Source organism: Panulirus ornatus, chromosome 58 (genome assembly GCF_036320965.1).
Source record: "Panulirus ornatus isolate Po-2019 chromosome 58, ASM3632096v1, whole genome shotgun sequence".
NCBI classification, from domain to species: domain Eukaryota; kingdom Metazoa; phylum Arthropoda; class Malacostraca; order Decapoda; family Palinuridae; genus Panulirus; species Panulirus ornatus.
This window is the reverse complement of record NC_092281.1, coordinates 28,946,808-28,960,366: the sequence shown is the minus strand read 5'-3', so window position 1 is coordinate 28,960,366 and position 13,559 is coordinate 28,946,808. Positions and strand designations below refer to the sequence as shown.

The 13,559-nt window shown below is 40.2% G+C and overlaps 1 protein-coding gene across 1 annotated transcript; it reads left to right on the top strand.

Annotated features, from left to right (window-relative positions):
* Positions 1–9,525: 9,525 nt before the first annotated feature.
* On the top strand, positions 9,526–12,350 carry LOC139766807 (uncharacterized). Its single transcript, XM_071695726.1, has 3 exons — positions 9,526–9,598; positions 11,146–11,183; positions 11,427–12,350. The coding sequence occupies exons 1-3, from the start codon at positions 9,559–9,561 to the stop codon at positions 12,141–12,143; spliced, it is 795 nt and encodes a 264-aa protein (XP_071551827.1). The 5' UTR covers positions 9,526–9,558; the 3' UTR covers positions 12,144–12,350.
* Positions 12,351–13,559: the final 1,209 nt, after the last annotated feature.

Below are 13,559 nucleotides of genomic sequence, written 5' to 3'. Positions count from 1 at the left end.
TTTAGCCGCTGAAGAAATCAGTTTCACTTTCGGAAAAAAAATGTTCGAAAACTGATGTAAAATGCTTCAACAACTGGAGGAAAAATTCCATGAGCAGGAAGAAACACTGCAATCACTAAAGAAAGCATGTCATGTAACGTTTCAAAGTGGGAAATTGTTTTGCGGTTGGAACAAACGTTTCCGTAAAGGTCTCAGCAGTACCAGGCACACGTCTGTGAGTAAAGCAAACATTTGAACATAAGCTGGCAGTGTTTGAAAAGGCGAATAACACGTTTAATTCGGTAGTTAACTCTCATATGATAAGTCGGTCAAAAAAAAAAAAAAAGCAATTACAGGACACAATAAACAGTATGACAATATATCCGACGATTACATCGTATACAATTGAATTACTCGATGATGTACAACACATTTCTTACCACTGAAATTGATATGTTATCTTCTCTGTATTTTTCAGCATTTCAAAATACCCTTAATCGTGTTACAATTAATTCATAATTTTGCATCTTTCCCATATAATCAGATACCAAAGACCACAATGTTGAATTTACTCTCGACATGCTTTATAACAATGCTTTCGACTACTGGTCGGGTGTAATGCAAGCCTGTTCACAGGCCCTGATACTGCAGTGGCCATGGCCAGCATAATATCGCATTTAAGACTGTGGCGCTATTAAAGATGAACAGGAAATAAAATAACTTCAGTCAGTGCGTTGGGCTACACCATATTTCCTGGGTCGCTAAATCATAAGATTGTGTTGAAGTACTGTCCTGGGTTACTATATCATAAGATTTGTGATGAAATAACTGTCCCAGGTCAATCATAACACTGCTAAAATACTGGCCTGGGTCACTAGATCAAAACTGCTAAAATAGTTCTGGGTCTCTAGATCACAACACTGTGCAGCAATACAATCCTAGGTCACAAGATATAAGATTTAGTGACTAGCAGTGGATGAATCCCCGGTGATTAGTTGCTTTTATCCACCATTTCCACCAGTGACAGTCCAATGTTGTTCTCTTCGTGCTCAGTGACACCCTGAGTCCAACCTGTCATTCATAACAACAAGCAGTTCATGCTGTGTTCCAGACGTCACCATCCATGCCCCACGAAATGATCGTCACGTCATTCTTGACATCCATAGTTTATCCATTACCATCCGATATGCAGGGGCCATGCCAGGTTCATAGCAACTATGACACCTATCTTCTTTTCCCACTGATGATTTGGCACTAACACTTCCCTAGGGAAATATTCTCTTAGCATATAGAAAATATAACCTTTCACAAGTTAACTTTTACAGATTATAGAAACTTCCTCTCCGAAATCGTAGGTCTTAACTCGGTTTACCAAACCCATGGAAAGTATGACATGAAATCTGAGTTATTTCATCTGTTGCTAAAGAAGTCTTTTTTTATCATTATCATTCACCAATAGACACATCGCGCTAGATGCTTTTGCCAATGTAGATGCTCACTTCTCAGTTTTATACGCACGACAAATAACTTAATATAATTCAGTTAACACAGAGAAAAATGTGAAGTTCCCCAGTTGTCTACAACTGGAAAGAGTGTGAAATCTGTTTAATTACTACTTCAAAAGAAAAAAAAATCCGACTGCTCAATCGGGAATTATGAGCAAAATATGAAACGATGAAAATAAAAATGTTATGGTTAACTTTATTTTCGAGTGATATTTATGTAATTACAGTCGCCATTGTAACACTTTTCTATTGCTAATAGATCTAATAAATGGAAAATAAAGAAAGTTCGTTTAATCTTTGGATGTGACGTGGCTGCGCACTCAGTTCATGGGGTTGCTATCGGTGGATATAATGTTATATATCCGATTTTGTTTTATATGTGGCAGGATAAGCACTTCATAACAACACAGAAGCTTTCATCAGAGGAGCGTTATCGAGTATGGTCTTAAATGTTATTTGCCGCTACGGAGTTGAACAATGGCGGAAGGTTGTCAAATAATATCGTTTTAAATGTGATGACTTCTCAAACTGACATGTATATAAAAGTATATTCTACTAAATTTCATGGGATTGATTTCATGAAAAACATTAGTGTGTATTGTAAAGAGGCAGATCTTAATCAATTTTGTCGATGTAAGCACCAGATCAACTTGTAAGTTCCTCGTTGATTCGCCGGACTGAAAGGCTCTGTCGCTTGAGCTCGGTCGTCCTTTTCCCAGCAGTTTGAGCAGAGTGATTCTGCACGTAAGACACGTCTTTGTCCGAGTCAGAATTCCCAGCGTTACCGCAATACTCCCACAATGTCGCTGTGTCCTCTCATTTCGGTGCACAGATTGTTCGCAAGATGAAAAGGACTTTGCTCCTGTATTGTCTAAATTTTTGCTTAACTCCGAAAGTGATCTTCTTATATTTTACTAAATGTTTTGAAGCATCTCCTGTGTTTATTTCCTCTCATTAACTGTTTAAGCGGAAGTCTTCAGAGTCCACGTCTACCTAGTTACGTCATACCTTCCATTATATTACATCTGATACTTCTACACTTAAACGTTTTATCTTACTAAAAATGATGAATTTCTCTTGGGGGAAGTAGCGCTCAAGCCCTCGCCTAGTGCTGACAATGAAGAAAGAACGGTGTCTATGTCTATACACATCGTCATCTGCGCTATGGGTACTGATGGCGAGGGTCAAGGGGAGGACTGGGAGGTGCGGGTCATAGAAAGCCCAGATGAATAAGTTAGGGAAGGGCAAAAGATGTTTAAATTCTTAATTCTACCAGGAAACTTCCATATGTCTTATGTAAATCGTGTTGGAGCTTCGCAGCAGAATAAATCTGAGGGAACGTAGTATTCAATGCACAATCGAAGCAGAAAGACTGCTTAACAATGTTTAACCCAAAGACTTTTGTCTGATCGGCAGGTTTTCCAGTCCCAAAGACTGAAAGGGTAATATTGTACCGGGGTAAAAATACAAAGCATTCAAATGTCGTTTCACTTCGAATGTTCACCACCAAAAATCAGTGAGCTATTCTGGTAAGACTATACAATAATGATACATATGGCACATCACAGCGTTGGTCAAAATTTGCATGTTAGAAGGTAAACATCCAATGCTTGTTGATACGAAAGCCAGGGGTAGACACTTCGAAATTTCTACGGTCACCACACCCACCCTTCCCAGGGCCTCAAATCAAAGTACCTCCACATCTTAAGGTTTTCGTATGGCCTAAAGGAAAGTGGTGACAATGATAAGCATTGCATAGCTCCCGCTGCTCCTCCAGTGTGTAAAGAATTCTTGACTCCGCCATGGTTCAACAACGCCTAGATATATGTTGTAACTTTGTCAGTAATTTACTTGACTCCTATGGCTCTACTTTGCTTTTCAGGTTTGATGTTTGCTAATACTTTTAAACTAAGTCAATGGATTTGGGTGTATCTTAATAGAAAATATATTCTATTAGATTTAAAAAACGCCGTTGATAATTTCCTACATCGACATTTTGATCAGCTAAGTTTCCAAGCTGTTTTATCCACCAAGCACCCTTCACATTTCCTTAAATGCTTTCTATGTGTAATTAAAAAACTGCTCTTTTAATTTCAACTGGAGATCCATTACCAAAACCAGCCTAACCAATCGCTGCCTTCTCACCCATCATTTGTAGAATGCAACCCAGTTGTCTTTTGATTCGCATTTCTAAAACGAAAGTAGAAATCGAGGTCGATGTAATTGCCACACAATACACAAGTTATAAAACTACACCATCACCTGCTGGAACCCAATGTTGTTTCTTGATGTTCTTTACCGTTAAGATTTTCCTTTTTTTTTTTTTCGTTTTTAAAGGTGATGGAATTGCCGAAATAATTTATATTCTCCCAAGCGTTGAAGAAAGTATGCCGTAATGTAATTTCCAGTGATAAAAACTATCAAGGCATCAAGACAATATCCCTAGTACATATCCACTGGTATCTTAGAATGTAAGATAGTTTATGGTGGCTTACTGTTGCCACAATAATATAGCCAATCATACTCTGATAGTAGTGGACCGCATCCACTCCAACGTTGGCTAGGCTTGATTTGGTGCTTTCTCTCGATGACGAATGTCACTCTCATAACAAATAGCTTGTTTTTTTTTTACTGCTATTGATTCATTCAAAATTGAGGAAATATATTCCAGGTGAAACAGCAAGAACTGTAAGACCAGTAAAAGATTCCTTATAATTAATTTTCTGTAAAAATGTTCAGGTTACTGAAGATACATTTAGTCATTAAAGTCTAGAGAAATAAGGTTGCCGAATTAATCCTCTTTTAAAGGTATTTTGTTTTCGCCTTCAACCTGCTACCTAACTTGTGTACACTTGTGGTGACGCGTGAATTCCTTTCTTTACCGTGTGTTTTGTTTGCAAGTAAAACTGTCACTCTCCATTCATTCACAAGTAAGCGACAGTGGATCCATGAACACAGCTAATGCTAGGTGAAGTTGCCTCATAACTTCACCACCAGTACAAACTCTGGTTGCCTCAGAACCGTTATGGATACCATTTACGGTTGTACTTTTGATATGAATTTACTTCGCAGTCAAGATCTCGGTCATGTGATGTGCAAGTATGCTACCTACCCATAAACATGAGGTATTTTAGCTATTTCTTTAGATATTTTTTTTTTTTACGTAAAAGTGTAGCAGGTCATCGTAGTTGTGAGTGAGGGAGACACTATGTACTAAGCGGCAGTAAGCGACAGTGGATCCATGAATGCAGCTAATGCTGTCTCTCTACCACCAGCAGTCCTACACTGGAGCTTCAACCTGGACATTGTTTTCATGTATTTCATGATCTCCCTTAACGCATATAACGGCAGTAGATATTTGGCAGAGTTTCTATACTCGCTGCTCGCGATTCTGGTTTCTCTATCGTGCCCTGGCAACCTACCGGTTCACAGTGCGTTCGATTTCGTGAATAACATGATACGCATATGAAACAGTTGTCAGGATTATGTGAATGACCAAATATGCAAGTAGAAATGAATACGGTTAATGCACTCGGTTTTTAAGTTTCAGAGAATAAGTAATGTAGCAGTCAGCTATTCTTGTTCATCTGAACTGTGTGCTCCCGTCATTGCTAGCCTAACAGTGACATGTTCACTGTTCGTCACTCATTGTACTAAGCAGCTAAACACTCCAACACCTCGGATTTCGTTAACGTTGAAGTTTAAATCTCAGTAAAAAAAAAAAATATGCAGGATTTAGAGGAATACTATATGAAATAAATAAATAACACATTTCCTCCAACATACCTAACAATTATGGGTGAATGTAGCATCGTGCAGCTGGTAGAAAATGAGGAGGTAAGTCCGGACTTCGGCTGCCAACATCCAGCTTTCCCGCCTTCAGCTGCCATTCATGTGTTGTCAATTAATCCGCCACCAACAATAACCAGCAATATTGCAATGTCTCATATTTTGAGTATAATAATCCAAAAAATAAGGGAATAAGGTAACCTATGTACTATGGTATGTCAGAAGACGACTTAGATATTTTGTAATTAGCATATATTGGATCAGCTAAGTGCACTAGTTTGCTCCGCGGAGGGCAGTGTTCGAGCCTTTAATAGATTATATTCAGCGATCATATAAGTTAACAAAATAGCTGTCTGCAACAGTATTTCTTCTTTGAGACTCAAAATCGACTGTAATTAACGGCATCCGTAATGACTATCTGCATATGTGGCCATTCAATTAATAATGACAACTGTTTCTTATGAGTTTATACCATACCGAAATCGGACGCTTTGTGGCCAGGTAGCTTGCCAAAGCACGATAATGGAACCCTCAGACTCGTTTGCCGATATTAGTCTAGGAGGACCCTATTAGATCTACATCTGGCACTTACGTATGGTCACATTTAAGATTTGTGTTTGTACCTATATACGGATGTGAAGATGAAGCTGGGATTCGATAGGAACTCGGTATGTTACACTGGAGTAGAGAGTTTTCCCTCCAAAATGCTAGTTAAATAAGGCTGATGCTGCACGTTATTTCAGTAAAAAACAAAAACAAAAAGTCTCATCACTGATGGCATGAGCTGACAAATAACCGATAAATGTAAATAACCGAGATATGCCTCATCTAGAGTTCCTATGCTGGGTAGGTCTTCCCTTATTTTACCTTGTCATACTGAACCCATACTTCTTACTGTAGAAACATTACAATTGTTCTCACGTCATGTCCCCATGTCGACTCGAGCCGGCCAATGCCATCCAGCTCCTGGGTGATCCATACAAATTGAAACCTAAGTGATGTGGACGAGATTTGGGGTAACTGTGAAGATACGTGGACTTTGGCACGAGGGGCGTTACTGGGAATTAATACTACTGTCAAAAGCCTTACCAGCAGCTGTATTCATTTGAGAATCAATGACTGTGGATATGTGGACATGCCGAGCTCTACAAACTCAAGTTAAAGTGTTGAAATAGGATCATTCAAACTTCTTGCGTTAGCTAGGTTTAGAACACCATCGTGCAGTCATATCTTTCCCATTGCATTTCAGTGTATCTATGGCGAAATTCATCCCCTCCTGCTTCAAGGATACGAACGTCATGTGCCACAGTAACACACACACACACACACATACATATATATATATATATATATATATATATATATATATATATATATATATATATATATATATATATATATATATTTTTCTTTCAAACTATTCGCCATTTCCCGCATTAGCGAGGTAGCGTTAAGAACAGAGGACTGGGCCTTTGAGGGAATACCCTCACCTGGCCCAATTCTCTGTTCCTTCTTTTGGAAAATTAAAAAAAACGAGAGGGGAGGATTTCCAGCCCCCCGCTCCCTCCCCTTTTAGTCGCCTTCTACGACACGCAGGGAATACGTGGGAAGTATATGTATATTATACTTAGTCGCTGTCTCCCGCGTTAGCGAGGTAGCGCGAGGAAGCATGAAAGAATGGCCAAACCCACAAACATACACAGGTATATACATAAACGCCCACACACGCACATATATATATACCTGTACATTTCAACGTATACATACATACACATACACAGACATATACATATATTTATCATGTACATATCAATACCTGCTGCCTTCATCTACTCCCATCGCCATCCCGCCACACATGAAAAAGCACCCCCCCTTCCCCCCACGCGCGCGCGAGGTAATGCTTGGAAAAGATAACGAAGGCCACATTCGTTCACACTCAAGTCTCTACCTGTCATATATAATGCACCAAAACCACAGCTCCCTTTCCGCATCCAGGCTCCACAAAACTTTCCATGGTTTACCCCAGACGCTTCACATGCCCTGGTTCAATCCATTGACAGCACGTCGACCCCAGTATACCACATCGTTCCATTTCACTCTATTACTTGCAAGACTTTCACCCTCCTGTATGTTCAGGCTCCGATCACTCAAAATCTTTTTCACACCATCCTTCCACCTTCAATTTGGTCTCTAACTTCTCATTCCCTCCACCTCATACTCTTTATTTCCACACACCTCTCTTACCCTTTCATTACTTACTCGATCAAACCATCTCACACCACATATTGTCCTCAAACATTTCATTTCCAACACGTCCGCCCTCCTCCACACAACCCTATCTATAGCCCACGCCTCGTAACCATATAACATTGTTGGAACCACTGTTCCTTCAGACATGCCCATTTTTGCTCCGAGATAACGTTCTCGCCTTCCACACATTCTTCAATGCTCCCAGAATCTTCGCCCCCTCCCCCACCCTGTGACACACTTCCGCTTCCATGGTTCCATCCGCTGCCAAATCCACTCCCAGATATAGAAAACACTTCACTTCCTCGTTTTTCTCCATTCAAACTTACCTCCCATTCAACTTGTCACTCAATCCCACTGAACCTAACAACCTTGTTCTTTTTCACATTTACTTCAACTTTCTTCTCTCACACATTTTACCAAACTCAGTCACCAACTTCTGCAGTTTCTCACCTGAATCAGCCACCAGTGATGTATAATCAGCAAACAACAACTGACTCACTTTCCAAGCCCTCTCATCCACAACAAACTGCATACTTGCCCCTCTCCAAAACTTTTGCATTCACCTCCCTAACATCACCATCCATAAGCAAGTGAAACAGCTACGGAGACATCACGTACCCCTGAGAACAAATCCTTGATAAATAAAAACTTTTCATTGCTTCTAGCAACTTACCTCCCACACCATATACTCTTAATACCTTCCACAAAGCATCTCTACCAACTCTATCATATGCCTTCTCCAGATCCATATATGCTACATACAAATCCATCCATTTTTCTAAGTATTTCTCACATACATTCTTCAAAGCAAACACCTGATCCACACATCCTCTACCACTTCTGAAACCACATTGCTCTTCCCCAATCTGATGCTCTGCACATGCCTTCACCCTCTCAAATCAATACCCTCCCATATAATTTCCCAGGAATACTCAACAAACTTATACCTATGTAATTTGAACACTCACCTTTATCCCTTTTGCCTTTATACAATGGCACTATGAATGCATTCCGCCAATCCTCAGGCACATTACCATGAACCATACATACACTGAATATTGTTACCAACCAATCAACAACACAGTCACCTCCTATTTTAATAAATCCCACTGCAATACCATCTAAAACCGCCACCTTGCCGGCTTTCATCTTCCGTAAAGCTTTTGCTACCTCTTCTTTGTTTACCAAACCATTCTCCCTGACCTTCACACTTCGAACATCACCTCGACCGAAACACCCTATATCTGCCACTCTATCATCCAACACATTCAACAAACCTTCAAAATACTCACTCCACCTCCTCACTTCACCACTAGGCACTTCATTGCTCCTGGCTATAGAGGACATTGAGCACCATTTTGCCTTCGTATAATTCATCACAATGTGTCTGTTTAGGTTCCTTTTTCCTTACGTTCACGTGTACTAATCATTACTTCCTTTGCCCTTATCATTACGCGTACTAATCTTTACTGACCTTGTCTTAACCTGATAAGCTTATGAATTAAAGAAACTGGCTTTCATATAAACTGTGCTACGCCTGTCACTTGAACTATTATCATCCCAAAAAACTAGCTATTCCATGGTCCCTAAGTAAGTAAATCTTTGATTGCCTAAGTCTTCAGTATATCTACTGCCGTGAAACCTTTGGGAAAGTTCCGGTATAGCCATTAGATACTCATAAAGTTATCTTTAACTCAAATACTTTATAACTGGTAATCTGAAAAGTCTAAATTAGTGAATACTAGCATTTATCAATGATCGTATCTCTAAGACCAAATTTTTCGATTGATTTTACCGACGATTACTAGAAATACTTATGATTCAGAGCAATTTCAGTGCATTGTATAGTAAGCATACAAGTACTATTCACAGTGCCACAAGACCCCATTATGACACCACAATGCAAGACATATAAAAGGAACAATGGCAACTGTTCAGGAGGTAGCGAGAGTCTTCGGGAATAAATAGCGGTGCTTCCGCTCACCTGAGCATCACTTCCACCTCTACCGGAAAGGAGACCACAGCTGATCCAGTCATGCTTCTTAACAAGTGTCTCATCGTAGCCCTCTGTCTGGGTAAGTCTCTCGTGTTCACTTAGTGGATATTTTTACTTTCGAAGTGATTCCTTGAATTACACTTATACAAACGTACACAAGGGCCTCCCCAGTGAAGAGGTCAGCGTGAATGACCATGAGTCAGCACGGGCCAGCCCGGGGTCGCAGGTTCGACTCCTGAGCATGGCAGTCGGTCTATACCCAAACCAGGAGTTCATCCTCCCCAAGAGGCTGGTCGACAAATGGGTCCTTGGCTTAGACTGCGGTGTGTGTGTGTGTGTGTGTGTGTGTGTGTGTGTGTGTGTGTGTGTTACGACATTATCCCTATAAAAAAGGTTGAGACGAAGCAATACGAGTGCAATTTTTCTCTTCCGCTGACACAAATAGTAATCATACACACACACAAACACTCACGCAAATCTTTTGATCGAATGCTTGGAATTTGAAAGATTTGTAACTAAACTCATAATACTAACATTTATATCATAAAGGCGAAAATATTCATTGTAGTACAACTTCATCATTGAAGTGAAAGAATTGATTTCGCACAAAGTATGATATAAATGTAACGCTCTTGCTTTGAGGCAGTTTTCTCCCAAGGTTTTGTATTCAAAATCCAACAGCTGAAGAATGGACAGACAATAATGGTTATCATTATCTACTCTTTAATGTTATGTTTATATAGTTTCCCATACTGTTCATAAGATGATGCTTAGCCATAACACTTCAGGGTTAACAGTTCTGATTGCGCAAAAATATCTGCCGTTGTAAAAATGATATACATGATGTTCATCCACGTGTACAGGACCTTTCACTTATTTGTACAAGACCTTTCACATATTTTTTCTCATGGATTCATGATCGGTTCACAAAATCATAAATCTATCAAAAGTCTCTCAGTCTCTACATCGGTAGCCCGTTCCACATATACGAAAACAAATGAAATATAGGCCCACCTGAACTCTTTTTAGTGAAGCATTATATAATTTTGAATGATGTATTGGTGTGATTATTATATTACAGCCTCTCTTCATTGTTATGGGTTAACTTCTATCAGGGATGCTTGTAAGGTAAGGTTTTATTTCCTAGGTTTGGAAATGTTACCTTATTTTCAATAAACTGAATAGCTTCTTTAATGCTAAAGTAATCAGTAAACACTCGTTTTGTTTTATTCAAAAACCACATCTCTAAGAGAACTGATGGGATTGTATACTTCCCTTCAAACAGAATAGCTCTACCGGACGCCACCTGCATCTTATCAAACATCGAGCTTAAAGTCACCTTCGGCGAGGCTGTATCATTGTCTCTAGACGTAAACGAGTACAGTCTCTACGAAGATCTCACTACTAATCAACTATAGCGCAGCCTTGAAGCTGCAGGAGCCCCATTAAAGATTATCAAACACGTCCTGTATAAAACGTCAAAATTCCACCAGTAGAATGACAGTGTTGAGCTAGTGCAGGCAAACTGTATGCTCAAGTATTTACTTTTTTCCTTTTGTCAAGAACAGAAAAAAGTATCCGTCTCTTCTATAAAGAAATGCTAATACAAGGACTCTATTATTACAGGATCGGCTCTTGCTAGCGACAGTGAAGAACAGGCAAGGGTAAGGTTACTGAATGTTATATGATACAGCATATGAACATAGTTTTGAAATATAGTGTTACTCCAATATCAAATATTAGCCTTATGCAGCTCATAATCCCCAGCAAAGAGCTACTCAGAGAAAACATTTCTCAGGTTTGTTTTATAAACTTTTCTAGTATCTTATTAATTGGAGTTGCTTGTAACACAATAGCTTGGATGTTATGCTCAACAATATCCACATAACCTTACATCATGTTGACAGGAGAAGCGTGGATTCGCTGGCGGGTATGGCGGCGGCTACGGAGGCGGCGGTGTTAGCGGTCACGGCGGGAGCTACCTGGTGGTGGGTGGCCATGGTCATGGTAGTTACGGCCCCAGCGCCGCCGACATCGCTCATCAGGCTGCAGCTCAAGCTACTGCTGCTTTCGCTGGTCTAGGAGGTTCAGCTCATGCTGCAGCAGCAGGAGCCGCCTCAGGAGCCGCAGCTGCTGCAGCTGCTGCCGCACAGACAGCGCAGGCTGCCGCAGCTAACAGGCATGCACAGGCCGCACAGATTACACAAGCAGCACAAGGAGCTCAGGCTGCAGCCTTCCAGGAAGCCTCACTAGCTGGCAAGGCCCACAAGGCCGAACAGGCAGCTAAGGTGGCCCACTCCATGGCTCTTGCTTTGGTTTCTAACTTAGGCCAAGTCTCTGGTGAGACTGACGCTCTGGCAGGTCAGGCTACTAACAGTCTGGCTGCTCAGGAAGGTGTCCTAAACTCCCAGAATTCCATGGCGTGGCAAGCCCAACAAGCAGCTAATTCTCTGCGCACACAGCAAAGCGTTGCCATCAACGACCTGCATTCCGCCGCAGGAGCGGCCTCCCAGGCTCAGATCGCGGCTGCCAAAGCCCTGGCTAAGGCAAAAGGGGCAAATAGCGGGGGGTTTGGGGGCTATGGAGCAGGACATGGGTATGGATTTAATGGGAAGTTTCACTGAGGAAAAAGAAAACGCAACATCCCACGAAGTGGAGAAACTGGAGGATTCTGTGGATCGCGTCAGTAGGAGCAGCAGTATAACGAGAGTCAATAGCAGAGCTTGCAGGGTATTGTCTGTGCAAGTAACTGTAACTCTATATGTTACTGCCGTATTACAGTTATTGTATATAACCTCCTTGTATTAAAAACAAAAACAAGATTCATCTTAATAAACTTCTTGTGAAGATTGTGTTTATATGTTTAATCCTATCATCACATATCTTAATGAAAACCGTTTTCTAAGTACCCATGTAAGAGATTAATGAAAACTTTCACCTTAGAATTACACTCATCTCAAAGAACCTTAGTATCAGTAGATATCAAATAACAATAAACCTTATGGGTAACATGAACAAAAATGCTTCTATATCGCTTATTTAATGACATAGATAATAGTTTACTTCAAACTGACAAAAATATGCGAAAAAAAAGCTTAAGATATACTTGTTCATAGATACCAACAAAATGGTAAAGAACGTTATGAAAATACATTATATAATCCATGGACTTTTATGTCAACTCACGTTGCAATCGGGAGTTATCGTAATATCACCTCTACTCATACTTACCTCCGATAATAACTCTTCTATATTGTTTTCACATAACGGCTGATAACGTAGTTTACCCGTTTCTCCTTCCTAGGTATCATACAAAATAAACTTAGATAGAAGCTAAACAAATCTCAGCCTCACAGTGAGACTGACTCTAAATATCTGGTCCTGCTTTAGAGGGATAAGAGGTTTGTATGCTTCCCAAAGTTCCTGAAATTGTCCCCTTTTGGTTTAGTCTCAATTTTAGACACGTTGGTAATAGTTAAGTGTTGGAGCTGGAATGGCCCTGTCTTCTTGTGGACTTACCTTGGTTTACTGCCTCATCGCTCTTTCCCTCTCTGGCTCACCCTATAATACCCTCTAATACCCTTCCTACTTCTCTCCCCTGTGTACTCGTTTCATATTTCTGTTGCTTTTTTTTCTTCCCACCACATTCCTCGTATCTTTCATCAACTGTTGTACACCTACAGTCTTCATTTCATTAATTCATCAAACATGAAACTATATAAATGAATTAACTGATTAACCCAAACGGTGGGCATATCTACATATAATTCAAAATCATACATATCGAATGCTCTTTGACGTTGTCAATATTCTCTTTTAGTGTCAACACAATTTTTCTCATTAATTTTTTTGTCCTTCGAGAAGCATCCACTATCATCTAAAAAATAATAATTCCCCACATCCACATAATGAATTATATATGTAAGATAAAAGCACAGAACCTACCTATATGAAGGCCACGACGGAATTACGAAACTGGGAGCGAGATCCATGAAGCCATTTGGAGACACGTAAATGTAAACTTGTACATTGTACAGCCC